A 19311-nucleotide genomic window follows, 5' to 3' on the forward strand; every position below is an offset into this window, starting at 1 on the left:
CAAAATAGGGGACAAAAATGTCAACGACCCAACGTACAATGAAGTTGGGCCTAGAGCCTGTTTGGATGGGCTTATGCCTATAAAATGTAAGCCTTATGCCTAAAAAAAATAAAAAAATAAGTTGGGGTAGTCTAACTTATTTTTTTTTTATGTTCGTTTTTCGCTTATAAAGTTCGCTTTTTAGATAAATGTTAAGTCAAATGGGCCCAATTATTTTTTTAAGCTTATTTTTAAGACAAAACGACTTTAAAATTCTTACCAATCAAACACTCAAAAAAGCTGAAAACAGCTTATAAGCAACTTATAAGCTAATCCAAACGGGCTCCTAATTAGTGCATTGGAAAAGGTCAACTTAATCCAAGTTCAACCCAAGCCCAAATCTCATCTTCACAAATCAATACACCAACCCTTTTTACCAGATTCACTCATCATCTCCACTCAAATCCCTAACACCCCAAAAAATCAATTCCAGAGAGAAGAACAAAAAATGGGACGGAAAAAGGGAGTAGAGTTCGATGAAGGAGCACCAGATAACTTCGACCCAAACAATCCATACAAAGACCCAGTTGCATTCTTCGAGATGAGAGAACATTTAGTAAGAGAGAAATGGATCGACATTGAAAAAGCTAAGATCCTTCGTGATAAACTACGTTGGTGTTACCGTATCGAAGGTGTTAATCATCTTCAAAAGTGCCGTCATCTTGTTCAGCAGTATCTTGATGCTACACGTGGTATTGGTTGGGGCAAGGATCTTCGTCCTCCATTTATGCACGGTAACTACTTCGCGCCCTCTCTGACTTATTTTTGCTTAAAAACAAGTGCTTAAAAGCATTTTTTTTTTCAATCCTACCCAAACACTACAAAAGTGGTTAAAACTTAAAAGCTATATTGACTAAAAAGCACCTAAAATAAGCCAATCCAAACAGGCTCTAGGTTTTTTTTATTTTATTTTGGGTTGTGAGTGTTTTGTGTTTGTTGGATTTGTCAGGGCCGAAGGAGGTTGAAGCTGTTGAGTCCGAATGATTCGTTTCTGTTCTTTCAGGTATTTTACTCTTTCCCTTTTATTAGATTGGAATTGTTGTCTTGCCATTGAGTCGTTGCTAATATTTTATGTCAATTTCGTTTTCTATGACACTGTTTCCATTTTAAGATACTAAAAAATGTTTGCAACTACTCCCTTTGTCTCAAAATACTTGTCATGCCTACTAAAAATATCTTTTTAAATACTTGTCATTTTTGAAGTTCAAGACAAAATTAATTAATTTTTTCTGCTTTACTCTTAATAGGGATTGTCTTGAAGACTGTAAACACCTCAATTACGGCATGACATAAATAAGGGTAAAATAGTTAAACACCCCCTCCTAATTAATGTTTTCTTAAGGGGCGTGTAAATGAAAAAGCACGACAAGTTTTTTGAGACGAATGAGTATTTCATTAATAGGTTGAAACTATGGGTGTGTTTGGCATGAAGGAAAATTTCTCGGAATAAGTGATTTTCCTACTCATTTTCTTGTGTTTGGTATGCAAGTTGGAAAATGTCATTTTAAGAGCATTTGCATATATTCAAAGCAAAACACAATGAGTTTTTGAATTCGGAGTTAGGCAGGTTGGTGGGTTGGGGATGCGTTGGTGTATTTTTATATATTTGGAAAATGTTTTCCCTCATTTTTTTTTTTTGTTTTTTTGAGAATGGTAACAGTTAACACTATATATCCACTGATATACTACATCAAAAAGAATGTAGTCCCTCCTGTGTGGTTTGCGAGCTATTGCACAGGAGCTGGGTTTAAAAAAAGAATGTAGTCCCCCTTTCAAAATGTTACACCTTACAGCTTGAATCTCCTGTCTATATTCTTCCTTACAAGTAATATAAAACATCAAAATATCTTCAGTTTGACCTAAAACTTCCTGTTTACATCAAAAATAGTATAGAACTAAACAATTCATTTTAAACTTCTGTATGTCACTTTGTTTGCCCTCAAAACATCTCTGATTTCTTTCTTTCCATACTGTCCACCAAATACATGCTGGGACAATCTTCCACTTAATAATGCTGGGACAATCTTCCATCTCTCTTCCTGTCTTGCAGCATTGCCATCAGCTAAGAACTCCTTTAATGCTCCCTGGTTTCACCAACCTGATCTTCCTCAGATTGATGAATATCTTCCATAACTGATCTGTCCATTTGCAGTGTAAAAAAAGATGGTTGATTGTCTCTGCTTGTTCCCCACATAAATAGCATCTAGAGCACAACTGGAAACCCCTCTTGTTTAAATTCTCATGAGTCAAACACTACTTCCTTTGCCAATAGCCAGGAAAAACCATTTACCTTGTAAGGTATTTGATGTGTTCAGGTCTCTGTAAGCAGAATTTACAGTGAACAAACCTTTGTTGTGTATCTTCCCAACCATAGTATCTCTTGCTCCTGTTAAATTATTGAATTGAGCAACTGTGGAGTACAAGGCTGCTATTCTTTCCCAGTCATTTAAATGTCTTCTGAGGTGTAAATTCCAACCTTGTCGTGTCCATAATTCAGCAACTGTAGCTTGTTGTTGAAGGCATAATGTGTATAGATCTGGATAGAGTTGCTTTAGAGGTACATGACCAATCCACTTGTCATCCCAGAAGGAAACTTTCAGGCCATTGCCAACTTTGAAACTGGATCTGTTTAGAACTAAAGGCCATAGATTTCTGAATGTTTTCCATACACTGTATTGTCACCACATTTGTCATCCAGCTATTCTCCAGACCATACTTTGCAGAGATGACCTCCTTCCATAGCATATTGTCAATTGTTGCCAATTTCCATAACCACTTCATCATCAAACTTCTGTCGTGCATTTTCATGTCTCTGATCCCCACAGCTCTTTCTTTCTTGTTCATTGTCACTTCCTCCCAATTGACCAGGTGGAACTTTTTCTTGTCTTCATTACCCTGCCAGAAAAAATTCCTTTTAAGGCATCAATTTTTTTTATCACACTCGCTGGAACAGGGAAAACTGACATCATGTAGGACGGTAAAGTCAGTCTTCCTCCCAAGGAGAGATATTGACTTTGCCAGTTTGTTAATCTCTTCTCACACTTCTCCGCCAGCCCATTCCATATTCCCTTAGACTTCCTTTTTGCTCCCAAAGGCATGCCTAGATATGTTGTTGGAAGTTCTCCTACTTTGCCTCCCAACTTTTCTGCCAAAGCCAAACTTTCCACATCTGTTACTTCATTGATGGGATAAATGAAGCTTTTCCCCCCAGTTGATGTGTAGCCGTGATACTGCTTCAAATATGATGAAGATGACCCTCAGAACCAGTATCTGTTCTTCTACTGCTTCACAAAAAACCAGTGTATCATCTGCATATTGCAAATGAGTTACTTCCAAGTTATTTACTATTCTGTTGTCCACCTGAAGTCCCCTGACCCAACCTTTTACCTTTGCTGTTTGAATCATGTTACTCAAACCTTCCATTGCTAAGATGAAGAGTAATGGGGATAAGGGGTCTCCCTGTCTCAAACCCCTCTGAGAGGGAAAAAAGCCATTTGGGGTTCTATTAATCAAGACAGAGAATCTGACTGTACTAATGCATTGCTTTATCCATCTGATCCATCTGGCACCAAACCCCATCTTCTGTAGCAATTGAACAACCCTCAAATTTTTAAGGAAAACATTTTCCCAGATATTTAGTGCAACCAAAAGCAAGGAAAACTGGGAAATCCGGAAAACATTTTCCGTCATACCAGACACACCCTATTTCATTAATAATACTCCTTACTAGAAAAAGAAACTTCAACATAGTTCCCACGGAGGAATGTTGGCTCTCCAGAGATTAGTGTGCAACCTGCTTACTACTTAACTCTTTGCTAAATCTAAATCATGAAGTGTGAGGTGTGAAATTCACTTAATAATATTGCTAATCTATTACTTATCGGACTAAAAGATTCAAAAGCATCAAACTCATGGCCAGTATGAATCTGTAAACTGGTGATATCTTAACTGATTTAAAACAAATGATGTGCTACTATTGATACTTTTGGCGTATATACCTCAATTGTATAACTCACAATTAAGGGTGTCAAATTTTTTTTTGGAGTGGGGGGGGGGGGGGGGGAATTTGGGCAGATCAAAATGGGTTGGGCTAAAATTGGCCCAAAAGTTACTTGAGCTGAAATGGGCTGGGTCATGACCCACCCAATTTTTTTAACTGATTCCTTTCTGCTAAAAGTGGAGGTAGTTTCGATCCATTATGGTTAAAGTATACATACATCAAAAGACAACAAATGTTTAATTCTTTGTATAGCCACACAGAGATGCATACAAATATAGAAAATTAACTGGATTAAGGAAACACAAAAAAGAGATGAGAATACTTAAGAGTTCTCCGAACTAAACAATGAAATTCTTAAAAGGAGACAATTTTTTCTAGTGAAAATGCATTCTTTTAATCATTCTGAAACCCTTAAAATTCATAAATGTAAAACCCATTTCATATACTCATGAAAATTGAAATGCATGAAGAAAAAAAGTACAGTTTGTGAGTGACAAATTTCTGATTACTTGGCTGTTCATGCGTAGGGAAATTCGAATAGGACTGGCTAGTATTGGGCAAAAATGGAGATCACTTTAAAAATGAGTTATGTTAGGTGGGCTAAAAATCAGCCCAATACGAAATTATCTTGTGCCCAGCCCATAAGATTTTGGATGGGTTGGGCGGCCATCAATTTTTGGGCCATATTTGACACCCCTACTCATGATGCATATCTCATAATTGAGTCTCTGTTTCAATCTTTTCTGAACATTGAAGCACAACATATATTAGGGAGGATCACATTTACTATAGTCTGGCACTACTCTACAGTCTGATCTAGGGGTGTCAAATATGTGACTCAAAAGTTGATGTCCCGCCCAACCCCAAAAATTCTAATGGATTGGGAACACGATAATTTTGTACCGGGCTAATTTTTAGCCCGCCCAACAGAGCCCATTTTAAAAGTGATCTCCATCCTAGCTCAATTCTAACCTGAAGAATCCCAACTACAAGATAAATGCCTCAATGTAATCATTGATTTATCCCCATCTAAAACAAACCATTAGGAATCAATCATGCGGTTTTTTTGTTTTTTTAAAATAAAAATCAGTATCCATATATAATCCTTTTCGACGTGGACACCATTGATTTTTTCGTCTACATTCCATTTCTTTTTCCTGGATAACACGTCTTTAATTGCAATGATAAAATTAAAGAATCTATTTGCATTCGTCATGGTGACACCGTATTTGACTGAACCTATCTGAAAGTATTGGAGTGTTGGATTATTTCTTAACAGTGGCTAAATACATAGCAACTTAATTAATGGGATTATTTAACCAAAAGTTAGGTATGCTACTGTTAACAATAATTAAAATTTTATATGTTGACAATGTTAGATATCCTCTGTGATTTAACCTAGTATGTGAAGAATTGCCCACCAAAGATAAATTGTCGTTGGCTAGGTTCCATTGTATAGTTGGCAGAACAATAATGTAGAATGGAAAGAATTGATACGAAGCTAGTAGAAACTAATTGATTTGCTTGAAAGAAGGAAAATATATTCGGGTCAAGTTTTTTGTTGGGGGGGGGGGGGGTCCATGACCCAACTCATTTTTAGCCCATTCCAACCCAAGTAACTTTTGGGTGAGTCATGACCCAACCCATTTATTAATTCAGCCCATTTTGACCCGCCCAAATTGGGCTGGATTTGGACGGGTCAAAATGGGCCGAGTTAATAAATGGGTTGGGCTAAAATTGGCCCAAAAGTTACTTGAGCTGAAATGGGCTAAAAATGGGATGGGCGAGCCACCCAACTTGATCCAATTTTTAAAACTAATTCCTCTGCTAAAGGTGTAGATTGTTCAATCCATTATGGTTACACTATACACATCAAAAAACAACAAATGTTCAATTCTTTGTTTATAGACGCACAGAGATGCATACAAATATAGAAAATGAACTGATTTTCCAATTGGATTAAGGAAACACAAAAAGAGATCAGAATACTTGAGAGTTCTCCGAACTAAACAATGAAATTCTTAAAAAGGAGTCAAATTTTCAAGTGAAAATCCATTCTTTGATCATACTGAAACACTTAAAATTCATAAATGTGAAACCCCTTTTTTTTTTTTTTTTTTTGATGAAGGTGAAACCCATTTCATATACTCATGAAAACTAAAATGCATGAAGAAAAAAATACAGTTTGTGAGCGATAAATTTCTGATTACGTGGCTGCTTCTGCGTAGGGAAATTTGAATAAGGATTGGGCTAGTATTGGGCTAAAATGGAGATCACTTTAAAATGGGTTATGTTAGGTGGGCTAAAAGTCAGCCCAATATGAAATTATCTTGTTCCCAACCCATAAGATTTTGGGCGGGCCATCAATTTTTGGGCCATATTTAATGCTCCTACTCACAATGCATATCTTATAAGTCTGTCTCTGTTTCAATCTTACTAAACATTGAAGCACAACATATATTAGGGAGGATGACATTTACTATAGTCTGCCACTACTTGTATTGTAGATGCTGGCATAATAGTCTGATCTAGGGGTGTCAAATATGGCCCAAAAGTTGATGGCCCGCCCAAATTCTAATGGTTTGGGCATCAGTTAATTTTGTATTGGGCTGACTTTTAGCCCGCCCAACATAACCCATTTTAAAAGTGATCTCCATCTTAGTCTAGTACTAGCCCAATTCTAACCCGCAAAAAACGTGAAGTATCTCTATCTAAAAGATGAATGCCTCAACGTAATCATTGATTTATCCCCACCTAAAACAAATCATTACGAATCAAATCATGGCTTTATTGTATCTGGAGCAATTTTATTTTATTTTTTTGAAATTCATTATCCATATATAATCCTTTTTGATGTGGACATCATTGAGATTTATACTATTCTTCGATATTCCATTTCTTTTTGTGAAAAGCACGTCTTTAATTGCAAGATAAAATTAAAGAATCTATTTGCATTGGTCATGGTGATACTGTATCTGACTGAACCTATCTGAAGGTATTGGAATATCGAATTATTTCCTTACAGTGGTTAAATACATAGCAACTCAATTAATGGGATTATTCAACTAAACGTTAGGTATGTTACTGTTAACACTAATTAAATTTTTTATATGTTGACGTATGTTAGATATCCTCTGATTTTAGTGTAGTATAAGAGGATTTGCCCACCTAAGTTAAATTGATGTTGGTTAGGTTCCACTTGTATACTTGGTGGAACAATATTTTAGAATTGAAGGAATTGATATTAGTAGAAGCTAATTGATTTGCTTGAGAAAGGAGGACAGAAATATTTGGGTCAAGTTGGGCAGTAATGACCCAGCCCATTTTAATCCAAATAACATGTGGGTGAGTCGTGACCCCTCCCATTTATTAATTTAGCCCATTTGGACCGGTCCAAATTCAGCCCAACCTGTCCATTTGACACCCCTAGTCTGATCCTAACTCGATCAGTGAGGTATCTTTTGCTCTGTTTGTCCATTATGAGTGTCTGAAGCCATCTCAATCAGGTAGGAGGGATATTGGCACAGTATGAATCTAAAGCTGCACTTTGTCGGTAGCACAAGCTGTAACTGCTACTTCTGTAGGTTGCCTTTGTGATATCATCACCCCTTTTTAAGGTAGCGTATATCATCCGTGATCTTCCAGCCTTTTTCCCAAAAAAAAAACTTCTCAACTTAGGCATACAGCTAAATATATAGCATGTGAAATACTTCATTAACTTGTATAAGAATCATACATCATCCATATTTTACTCAAAGCTAGTTAGTCTTGCCTCAATTTTGAACAGGCTCATCAAAGTACATATATACTGTCATGAACACTATAAACCATTATCATAATTCATGCTAGCTACTCAAGATAAAGGAGGCACTTACCAAGTCATAGCCATATTTTGCTTGTCCCCATGCATGCTTATATGTGAAGAAACATAAGATACCATACCTCTGGAAACATAGAATTCAACAAATCAATTTGAAATCACGCCTTTTGAAATAAAACCAGTCAGGAGATAGATTACAGTAACCACAATTTCAATCCCAGTTGGGCTTGACTCCGACTCTACTAGGGGAAATCTTTATTGATCTACGAAACAAACAATCAAAACTTCAATCACTGTTGGCTTTACTCCAATTGACTCAAAAAGGGCAAATCTTTATTAATCCTATTAGTACTCTCAAGGCTAGATGTTTAGAGTGCTTATTTAGTTGGCATTTTCTTACCCCTGTAAACAGTGTGGATAACTTTTTTGGATTTTGTTAGTTCCCTGTCTTTAGCTTAGCTTAGAACAATAGGCAGGATTCCTTTTGGCTGTTTTACAGGTTTTTTGTCTAAGTTTGCTTCCTGTAAGCAGCTTCTTTTGCCCACCTGTAACCTTGCATCTTCTTGATGCTTTACTAATGACATTTGATTACTTTACCAAAAAAAAAAAAAAAAAAAAAAAGTCAAATTGGTCACCTATTAAAATCCATGCTTCAGCTTTTTAATACTGTATTTACACTTATGCAGCTCTGACATTCTATCAATCCTGAGTAGATGAAAGCTAACACAAAACAGTAAGAATAAGAGTAAACTCTTACCTTAGGGAAGGAAATCCTTAATTTTTACCTCCGGGCTTGGGAAATCACTATTAAGCAATGGTTTCTTAAATCTTCCTTTAACAGTGATTGTTCCTTGCTAGTCACGTACTGCAATGGCTTAGAATGAATAAGGACTTAGCTTTCCCACAATATAAATGATACAAAAAGGTATCCAAAATTCAAATGCCCTTACCGATTTCATGAATCTGATGCATCTACTAGGACGCTGTAGATTTTTTTAGGTTTTTGAAGTTTTCATGGGTTTACCGAGACATGAACAACTTTTTAATGTAGTAAAACTTCTGCAAATACATGGGTTTACCCTGTGCGCACCCGAAGGGTAGCGGCTGCGGGTTCCCATGTCATCAAAAAAAAAAAAAAAAAAACTTCTGCAAATACTCTAGATTTCTCTTCCTTTCCTTATTCTTTTGGTTCCATCACATTTGTTTTTTTCAATTCTTTTTTAGTAACTCAGACTCCGTATAACAAGTTTAGTCCATGCATAAAATCCAAGTCACAACATGTTTAGGAGTTGCGTATTTTGGTGATTCTGTTTTTCTGTTTGTGTTTTTAAATATGCAGCAATTGGCACCCGAAGTTATTCAATTTTTTCTCTGGATTCTGCAAATGAAGATAAAGAAACTAGCTGCAATACAAGTTTGAACTTGCTTACTTTGATTGTTTACTTATCTGTTGCTATGATAGCCCACCCACAATAATTCCTTTGAAATAAAACAAAATTAGGGGAAGCAACAACCACAAAAAGCACAAGAGATGCATCTGGCAATGTAGGTTAAAATACCAAATGGCTGTTAAATAGAGGTATAACTTTCTAGATAACCTCTTTCACCTCCTTAATCTTCCTCTTCCTTTATCTAGCAAAGTTATTGTGGTGTGCAACTCCACTATCAGTCGAAAGTTGAAACCCTTTTTACCTTCTTAACACCTTTCACACACCTTGACCAGAAAATACCAAGCTCGGACTGAAAATGCCAAATCAATAGGAACAGTTGTTTAACTGGAAACACTTCTGATTGTTGAGTCCATTTTCACTAAAGCTTTCTGTATTCTCTAGAAAATTCCTGTCATCTCTACATAGTGACCTATAATGATGGTTAGGAGCAAAACTAATATATAAGGAAGGTAGCAGTGTTAATTTTTAATACTCCCTCCATCCCAAGATTGTCTCAGTTTGACTTGGCACAAAGTTTAAGAAATAAAGGAAGACTTGAAATGTGTGGTCCAAAACAAGCCTTGGATATTTGTGTGGCTGTAAATCATCTCATAAATTTAAATTGTTTCTAAATATAGAAATGTGCGCCAATCTTTTTGGGACAAACTAATAAGGAAAGTAAGACAATCTTTTTGGGACGGAGTAACAGTTATTTTTATTTTTAATTCACCTTGTTCTTAGGTTAGTTTTGGTCCTTGTATTCTCGTTCTCAAAACATTAACCTTCCATCTAAGGTGAGTTCCATCACTTCATCCTCTTCCTTTTATATGGTCCATGCCATCATATCCCTCTTATATACTCTCTCATCTTGCCTGCAACCCCTACAAGTCACTGCCTTCCTGGATAGTTCACAAAAAGTTGAGCTGGGATTCATGAAGAAGCGGCAAATTTGGGAATAATCTGTAGGAGTTTAAGGATATATGCAGTTGAAAAGGGACAAAAGGCAGTAAAAGATTAAGCTTGTTAATATCCTATCAGAATTTGTTGATTCTACTAGAGGAAGGACTAAGTTGCATCTCTTACAAATTGAAGATCAGATATGCTTACATGTAATAACACAGAAATTGAGATTCTGTCAAAGAAGATAGTGTAACTTACATACAGTATGAATGTAGAACCATGAAAGAGTTGCAGTATCTTTCTGATTCCACTATCAATAGATTCCTTAAGACTTCATCCCACTATTCTTAGTCATTTGAAGAAATTACTGCTGCCATTGCCTTTTTAGCAGCACAATTGCGATGGCAAAGCAAAATTCACTAGTCTTGTCATGTGTTAATAGGGTGAAAGAGGATGAGCTTTATCAAATAAACAAAGTAGCAGGATGAAAGAGGAGAGTTGCAGGAGAGGAAGTAACAAAGGAGAAGGTAAAGTAGAATGTTATGTTTTCCTTCTCCATGAATTTTTCAACCTTATTGAAACTAGATGTAAAGGAGAAGGTAAATGACGTCAACATGACCACAGGCTGGCATCATTAAGAAGACCAGTAGGCTTTACAAAGGGTTGATCAAGATTTTACCGGGGTTGACCATAGGTTTGACCAACACTGACTACGAGTTGACCCCCATTAGAGTTTCCGGGAGGATTCAAGCATTGGCCCACCCACCCGCCAGCCTCATGACTCCTTTGGTTATGTAGGGCATTTATTATTTTAAAGTACTTGGAGTTGGACCCAATATGTATGGTTTTACGGAGTTTTTGATGAGAACTCTCTTGAGGGAGCATCCCTTTGTGGAATATCTTTATCCTCTTCAATTGAACCTTTTTTGGATTCCTCTAGTAAGTATTCATGTATGAGTTTAATATCTCTTCTTCTTTGGATTGATTTCTTGTAGTTGGATTGCTACTTAGTAGGTATTAGGTATATGTTACTTGACTTGACTAATTGCTGCTTCTATTAGATTTTGTTCTTTCTTTCTTATTCTATCTCTATCTTTTCATCTCTTTCTAGTTTTTAGTTTCCTTGTGTTAATTCCGTTGTCAGTAAATCTTTTACTTTCATACCAAATGACTGGTGAGGAAGAGTAAATAGTCTTGTGGAACAAAATCAAGAAGTTGGCTTTCTTCTTTCCTTTCCTTAAACCAAACTTGTTCTTGGATAGAATGGTTTCTCAACTGTCTAGGCAGTTGGCAAGTTGGTGTGGGTTAAACAAAAATTGAATAAGTCTATTTGTTTGTCCTGTGAAACTAAATTTCAAAAGGAATCTATGCAAGTTGAATAGTGATAACAAATTCCTTTGAGCTCTCAAACATGTAGAATTCAGGTAAAGAATAGCAACTCAATATTCATGTTGTAGGCGTGTTCTTATGTTGTAGATTGTAATGATCCATGTCCGTTGGTACACAATTTTTTTGCAAGTTCTCGACTTTGCAATATATCCCTGGTTTTTGTTGTACATATTAAGCTCCGCGTCCTAAAATATAACATTTAACCGTTAAATGCTCACTCCTCCCATTTTTGCAGGTTCATCCAGTTGAAAGTATAAAATTCAGAGGTTGTTGGGCTTACCAGCCGGTGAATTTCAATGTATTGCTGCTTCTGTAATTCACTGCTCTAAGACCTGATTTTTTTAGTTTCCTGTTTATGTGGAAGACGACAATGGTTTGCAATGGCTTTAACTTCAGCCTAGGTACTTTTTTGTTGAGGGAACTATATTTTCATAGTGGAAATAAAGGAAAAAACTCATTGTCTTCCTTCTTAGTCTCCTGCTCGTTTGTTCTATATTTACCCTATCCTGTGCGTAATGTTAGTCAAGACAGAATGTGAAACATGATTAGAGCCTGGTATTTTGTATTCTGTGTTATAATATTCGAGCTCTTGAGAAAATGGTTACACGAACACTTTGTTTGCCGTTTCTTTAAACCCACTCTAACTGGGGAACCAAGTTACCAACAGGCATTAAGTTCAACAATGCTCTCCGAGGAGATTCATATAATGGCAAAGTTTCGAGGGAGGAAGCAGTTTGTGTCTATAACATCGACAGAAAGTAACATAAACTAACGTTTTTCGTGTGTTAATATTCTGTTGTGAAGAATTTTTAGAAAGTTGGTGCAATACAAATTTATGGAAAGACATACGCTTAGGTTGACACAACAAGTGCATCATTATAGAAAAACAAGTTTGTTCATTTAATGTGGATCAATTATCAACAAGTCGTTTGACTAGTTAAGCTCCTCCTCATCAAATGCTGGTAGATAATCTGTAATGATGTCATTAGGATCATAAGCAAACTCCTTCATACCAATCACCAATGGAATTCCCATCTACGTAAGCATTGATGTATAGAGTTATGTGTTACTTGCGTTGTTGGGAGGTAGTAAATACTCGGTAGAATAATCTAGGTGTGCACTGATTTGAATAATACCTTTATTAAAAAAAAAAATAATTAAAAATAGAGCGGATTATAATCCAAGTCTAAATATGAAAATGGACCTAAGTGCAGAATCCAAGTTTGGTTCTCTACTAATGGGAAGTGACATGGGAGGATCTTGCTCTAACCCAAAATTGTGTTGATTTCTAATTTCATTGTCAAACCCCTAACTGAACTTTTGACTAATTAATGACTGAGCTGATTGTTCTTTTATGAATTCTAATGTAGGCTGTGGGGTTCCATTTACTTTGTGGGATTAGCTTCTTTTATTGTTTCCATATTCCTACTGTTGATGGTCATTTTCAAAGGAGGAGACAAACAAGCTAAAGAGCATCCAGCTGAACTTTGATTCTTAGAGCTTGTTTGAATGGGCTTATAACATAGGGCTTTTGCGCTTATTTCTTTTTGCTATTTTGGCTTTAAAATGTTTACCCAAATACTATAAAAATGTTTAAAAGCTATTTTAACTTACAAACACCTCAAATAAGTCAATCCAAACAGACTCTCTTTTTTTCACTTTAGCCGTTCTATCAAACTCACCCCTCTTTCCCCTCCTTGAGAGGGGTCTTTAATTTTGGTTGTATATGGCAATAATACTTAGTGAGTATTTATTTTATACCCCTGATAAAAGAATTAGTTAATGTCCGTTGAATTAGTCAAGCAGATTTTGTGAATAAAAGTAATCTAATAACTGAAATTTTAAATGATTAAGCAGTAAATTAATTTTTTATTTAAATATAAAATGTTCCAATCATTTCGAGATGCTCCAAATATATAGAGAAAATATATTAACTTAAAATCAATGAAAAAATTGGTGAAACGAGTACTCATGCAAAGAGAACTATATAAGCCAGAGACAATGATCGAAATAATTTGATATCATGTGAAGAAATAGCAATTTACCTCATAACGGATAATGAGTGAGAATTAATCAAATTAGAATTTTCGACTTAATAGAATATTTATCATTAGCACAAGTATTACATTTAGTAAAATATACGGAATAACATACACTTTAATGTGTAGACAAGGTGATTATTAATAGTAATACTGCTTTGTTCAAGCATCAAAGAAAGATTTGTATGTTTGGACTTTATGCAGTGCGAATTCGGATATAGTCGAACTTCAATACGGATACGAACACCGGGTGGAAAAAAAAATATTTTCTTTGGACATGAAGGATCTAGTCCGTGGTTCCGTTTGGACAGAATCCTTATCTCTACCGACTTAGGTTTGTTTCATCTTAAAATTGGAGAGTTTTCACATGACTTTACTTTATTAGGAGGTATAACACAGGTTTCAATGAATCGCTTGATCACCCATCGATGACCGCAACCAAATAGCATGAAAATTCGAGCTTATGAGCCCGTTTGGATTGGCTTATAAGTTGGCTTATAAGCTGTTTTCAGCTTTTTTTAGTGTTTGGCTGGCCAGCTTAAAGTCATTTTGTGCTTAAAATAAGCTCAAAAAAATAATTGGACCCATTTAACTTAGTTTATCTAAAGCGAATTATAAGTGAAAACAAACTTATAAGCCAAAAAAATAAGTTGAACTATCCCAATTTATTTTTTTTTAAATTTTATAATTTATAATCAGCCAATTTGCAGTATAAAGCGTCCAAAACCTATCTTTTTCCTCTTTAGGCGCTTTGTTAGAAAAGTGGTGAAAAAACCTTTTGCAAACTTTGTTTATTTTCAAAGTTTTTCTTCTTCTAAAAAATTCAATATTTAGAAAAAGTTTGATTTTATTTTTTAATATTTCGGAAAAAAGTTCTTCAGGTTTTCAAAAACTTTTGTTAATTTTTTTTTTGGGAACAATTCACTCCCTTTATTTCAATTTATGTGTCTTAATTTGGAGTTCGAGGATCAAACTAACTAATTTTTGACATGACTGTATATATAAAATCTTTAATTATTCTTAAGTAAAACTCATATTTAGAAACTAAACAAAATATCACAAGAATTAATAATTTAAAATATTTTAATTGATCAAGGAAAGTATCTTTTGACTCTTAAATAATAATTAGCACACATAAATTGAAGAGAGTCAAACTTTTTAATTTTAATTGTGTATTTTAACATCGAACCTTTAATTTTTTCAAAATAGAATTTACATATTTAAAAAATAGATAAAAATTTCTATAAATCACCATAATTAATAATTTAAAATATTTAAAAAATATATAAAAAAATTAATACCAAAGAACAATTCGTTCTACTCTCTAAAAACGAAAAACTGACGATCTTTTTGAGACGGGGAGTAATATTTTGACTACTAGAATCTTCTCTGTTTTTTCCTGGAATATGTCGGCTCCATAAACTGAAAGAAAACAATAAAAAACGACACGTAGTGGGAAGAGTCTTGAGTTGCACCAAAAAGAAGCGTACACTTCAATCGCCTACCGACAAGATGATCATCCAAATCGCTCTTAAAAAATGTAGTCAATGGTCAAAATAAAACTTTAGCTATCATTTATTTTGATTGAGTTTCACGCCTTAACTATTCATTATTTTTTTTCCTGTATGAAATATCACTATCTATGAGTTGATTAGGTTAACTATCAGCTATTTTTTTCCTATCTAAATTTATAATTAGATATATTTTAATACATAGATGGTGATATGTTAGATCTGAAAATGGAATAATTGCTAGTTAGAGGGTGAAACTCGCTAAAAAAATATAAGTACTCCTTCTGTCCATTTTTACTTGTTAATGTTTGACTTGGCACACCCCTTAAGGAGTAATAAATAGAATGACAATTTTATTATATCACTCCTAATTATTATAAATCAATTAAACAATTAATATCAATCAAACATACTTTAAAATCTGTGCAGCTACTAATAATTTTTTAAAGTTTCAGAGTCAATAATTATTAATAAGGGTAAATAGGTATGATATGGTAATTATCTCTTGATTTTTAAACTGGATAAGTAAAGGTGGACATTTATTTGTAATCCCTTCATCTCAATTTATGTGGCGCTATTTTATTAAGTTTGGATTTTAAGAAAGAAAGAAACATTATAGATATTTGTGTGTTGTAAATTATCTCATAAAATTAAATTATTTCTAAATATAAAAAGATAATATTCTTTTTGAAATAAATTAAAAAAAATGTGTGCCATATAAATTAAATTGAAAAAAAAAATATACTGCATACGTAAAACTGGCCGAGGATTAAAAAAAAATAAAAAAATAGGAAGGCGTGGGTAGGCGGTGGATAAAGCGCGTCTGGTACAATTTGTTGTAGGTTGAGCGTGATTGAAGCATATATCTGGATGATAATGCTGTTCCCATGATATCATATTCCATATGTCACCTGATTTCACAATACCACGGCGCACACCATCAACGACCTAAACATTAAACAATACAGTATTTACTCAAATCATACAGAAGAGAATATAAATAGAAGAAAAATCACTTTCAAACGATCCGTAAAAATTCGACGCCACTAATGGAAGGAGAGAAGAAAAGGAAGAGAACCGTTAACGGGGCAGATCGGAGAAGAGAAGTTGCAGCGCCGTCAGAGGCGGAGGTTGAAGAGTTCTACGCCATATTGCGAAGGATGCACGTCGCCGTTAAGTATCTCCAAAAGAGTGCTCCTCACGTTAATGTACCAAACAGGTTAACGGCGAGGGAGACTGATCCCAATGGTGTTGGACGGAATATTGTACGAAATGGAGGTTTGGAACTGGATCTTAACACCGTGCCAGAACCGGAGACTAACGGCGTTTAACCTGAAGCGAACGGAGCATTGCATTTTACACGGTTACACTTACGGTTTGCATCTTATGTACAGCAAAATACTACTTGTTTCTCACTTCTTCTTTTGTCAAACAGACATTTTATCTTTTTCAAGTACACATAGAAATTACTTTCATTTATCTCAATTTATGTGGTACGTTTTGTTTTTATCGAGATTTAATCTATTACAACTTCTAGTATTTTGTTATGAAATATCATGCATATTATGGTGAATGTTCATAACTCCTAAGTAGTTATTTCCATTACTTTCTCCATGGTGTAGTTATTAAATCTCCCACCTCCTATCTTGATTATGTAAATATTAATTCTCACACTTTCATGATCTTCCCCCATAACCTTCATAGTTATTATCTTGTTTATTGCCACCTTTTGACTATCCTCTATGTAGTAGTATATATAAGGATATAATAAGTGATGTACTTATACTTGAACATCTTTGGATAAATTGAACATACTTGGACGAATGAAAAAGCTCTCATCTCTTGTTTCTCTTTATCTCTTTGTTGTTCTTGCTTTCATCTTTTAATATATTGTACTAATTCTTTTAGGTTGATTTTACAACACGTTATCAATGCTCACTCTTTGTCAAGAACGATGGTAGGTGCTTTTTAACTTTCATAACTTGTTTATACCCTTTTGGGCTGTGATCAGTTTAGCAGTGAGCTTGAACCTTTGGTGTGGATCTTATTAAATAATAGTATTATTATAAAGGGAGTATGAGGTATATATGTGATCCCAATTTATTTTTACTTCAATTTTGCTGGTAGGTTACAATAGTTTAAACTTAAATCATATATTGAATAAGCATAAAGTAATGGGATTATCTAGTAGTCGTCTTTGCAACTTTTCTAACATATAAAGTATAAGCATAAAGTAATGGGATTATCTAGTAGTCGTCTTTGCAGTACTTTTCTAACAGTTTTTCCAACGAAAGATATGGTTTCATTTAGTTCTAAAAGTTGCAAAATGTTATCAACAATACTCATTTAATTGATGTTGTATAATTATTATTGGAGTTACATATGTTGATACGCATTAACCGGTGGGATGTTAGTTCTTGTGTAACCCTTCGTTTCCCCCATTTGCATCATGGATCATTAAGTTGCTTATGTTATTTATGCTAATAATATTTGCTTGTTGTTATTGTAGATTGTTGGTTTATTTCAAAATGATTTCAAAGATTTGAATCCTTAATTATAGAAGTTCATTCTGTAATTACAAGGGCAAAGAACTTGAAGGGCCACATGGCTATGTAAAGTGGTAATATTTTTAAGGCACCAAGTCGGTGATCTTATTGCTGTTCTGACCTATTATGCCATTAATTGAGGTTAAGACGTACGGTCACATCAAGATGATAAGACATCGAGTTTCAATCCTGATGCATTATGATGATAAAATAAGATGTTTGGTTCAAGTCCCATCGATTTATGGCTAACACGTCTTTATATGGTTAGACGTTGGGTTTAAGTCCCGATGTAATATATTGATGATTTAATGCTGACTAAGGCAAAATGAACTTTTGATGAAAAATTATGAAGCTCGTCCGACTTTGCTCCATTCCATGAAGTGAATGTGGTAGCAGTACATGATAAGGTTGAATGATGAAAAAATAACTATTGTGGTTGTACAAATGGACTTGGGCGTGGCAAATGACAAAATTATAGTAATAGTCATCATTGTGGTAATTATAAAAGGAAGGGCACTGTTGTTACACCTCGGAAAATTTTTCGTTGATGCACATTGAATAGGCTAATGAGAAGTACGAAGTATACGATGTCTCAATAAGTAAGAAATAGCATTTGACGATTCTAAATAAGATTTGAAAGACATTCGATGTTAGACGAGAAAGTGCCAAGAGAAGGCCATGTATACGATAAGTATCGGAAGGGATTTATGAGTAGTAAGTTGAGGGTAACCTAATGATGTGTTGGGGAAGAGTTATAACGCCCCTTAGATTGTTAATGAATTGATAAACAAGCGCTAAGAAGGTTCTATAAGGATTGGAGATCAAACAAGACGACGGGATCGAACTTGGTGAGCGGTGAGTTTCACCGCCGGCATTGGGTTTCACGGACGTGATGATCCGCAGAAAGGCTGTGCACGCCAAAGAAGAAAAGCGGCTGGTGGCGAACCACGACCAGCTTCACGGACAACATTAGGTTTCGCGGACCGTGGAACAGATCCTTTGAACAATTCGAAAGCGCAATTTGGAAATGTTTCAAGTCTTTAAATGTGTTTAACTTCATTATTTCATTCCCAACATCTTTCCACTTCTCTCAAAGTCTCTGGGCTTCATATGTGTTTCATGAACAAGAATCCAAAAAAGGAAATCAAAGGTTCTTACATCAATACAAGTGAATCAAAGTAAAGAGAACCCATTAAAGTTCATCAAAGGCAAGGAATTCAAATAAAGGGAAAATCTGGGTTTGCTCGAAAAGTGAGGTATACGCCACCAAGGTTCAATCCTACAATCTGAGGTGAGTTTTATGATGTTTCATGTTGTTTAAAGTATTTGGAAGTTGAAACACTTGGATTACAAAAGAATATAAGGAATGAGTCATGAATGTGTGAATAGTAGCACTTTTGAGTAAACGTTTGGGCAACAGTTATGATTAGCGATGCTTTATGAATATAATCATGTTATAAATGATATTGAGAGTATGAAATCGACATTGTATGTGAATGAGCGTATTGTCAAGGTATACTATGAATATGAATGAATTGAAGTGAATTGTGAAGTAAGAGTAATGTAGTTGGCTAAAGGCTATTGTGATGACATTGTGAACGTTATTGATGTTTGGGGGTTGATATTTTAAAAAACGA

General features: G+C 34.8%; 1 protein-coding gene and 1 long non-coding RNA gene across 14 annotated transcripts; both read left to right on the forward strand.

Moving 5' to 3' along the window:
- The first annotated feature begins 418 nt into the window (after nucleotides 1-418).
- LOC132041203 (NADH dehydrogenase [ubiquinone] 1 beta subcomplex subunit 10-B-like) lies at nucleotides 419-12043 on the forward strand. Of its 13 annotated transcripts, none has more exons than XR_009410929.1 (5): nucleotides 419-773; nucleotides 989-1042; nucleotides 1287-1338; nucleotides 10632-10716; nucleotides 11814-12043. XR_009410929.1 is itself a non-coding variant. In XM_059432038.1 (4 exons), exons 1-2 carry the CDS (start codon nucleotides 488-490, stop codon nucleotides 1021-1023), a joined length of 321 nt encoding a protein of 106 aa, XP_059288021.1. In that variant the 5' UTR covers nucleotides 419-487; the 3' UTR covers nucleotides 1024-1042; nucleotides 1287-1303; nucleotides 11814-12043. The 13 variants fall into 13 exon arrangements, 4 of the variants coding, with proteins under 4 accessions (XP_059288021.1, XP_059288022.1, XP_059288018.1 ...); XR_009410932.1 differs by lacking the exon at nucleotides 1287-1338 and adding an exon at nucleotides 7035-7115; XR_009410935.1 differs by having other exon boundaries at nucleotides 989-1031; nucleotides 1285-1338.
- Nucleotides 12044-16468: 4425 nt separating this feature from the next.
- On the forward strand, nucleotides 16469-18045 carry LOC132039614 (uncharacterized). The gene is made up of 2 exons (XR_009410432.1): nucleotides 16469-17299; nucleotides 17350-18045. It is a non-coding gene; the product is annotated as an uncharacterized LOC132039614 (long non-coding RNA).
- Nucleotides 18046-19311: the final 1266 nt, after the last annotated feature.

The sequence above is a fragment of the Lycium ferocissimum genome, chromosome 12, assembly GCF_029784015.1.
Source record: "Lycium ferocissimum isolate CSIRO_LF1 chromosome 12, AGI_CSIRO_Lferr_CH_V1, whole genome shotgun sequence".
Lineage (NCBI taxonomy): Eukaryota > Viridiplantae > Streptophyta > Magnoliopsida > Solanales > Solanaceae > Lycium > Lycium ferocissimum.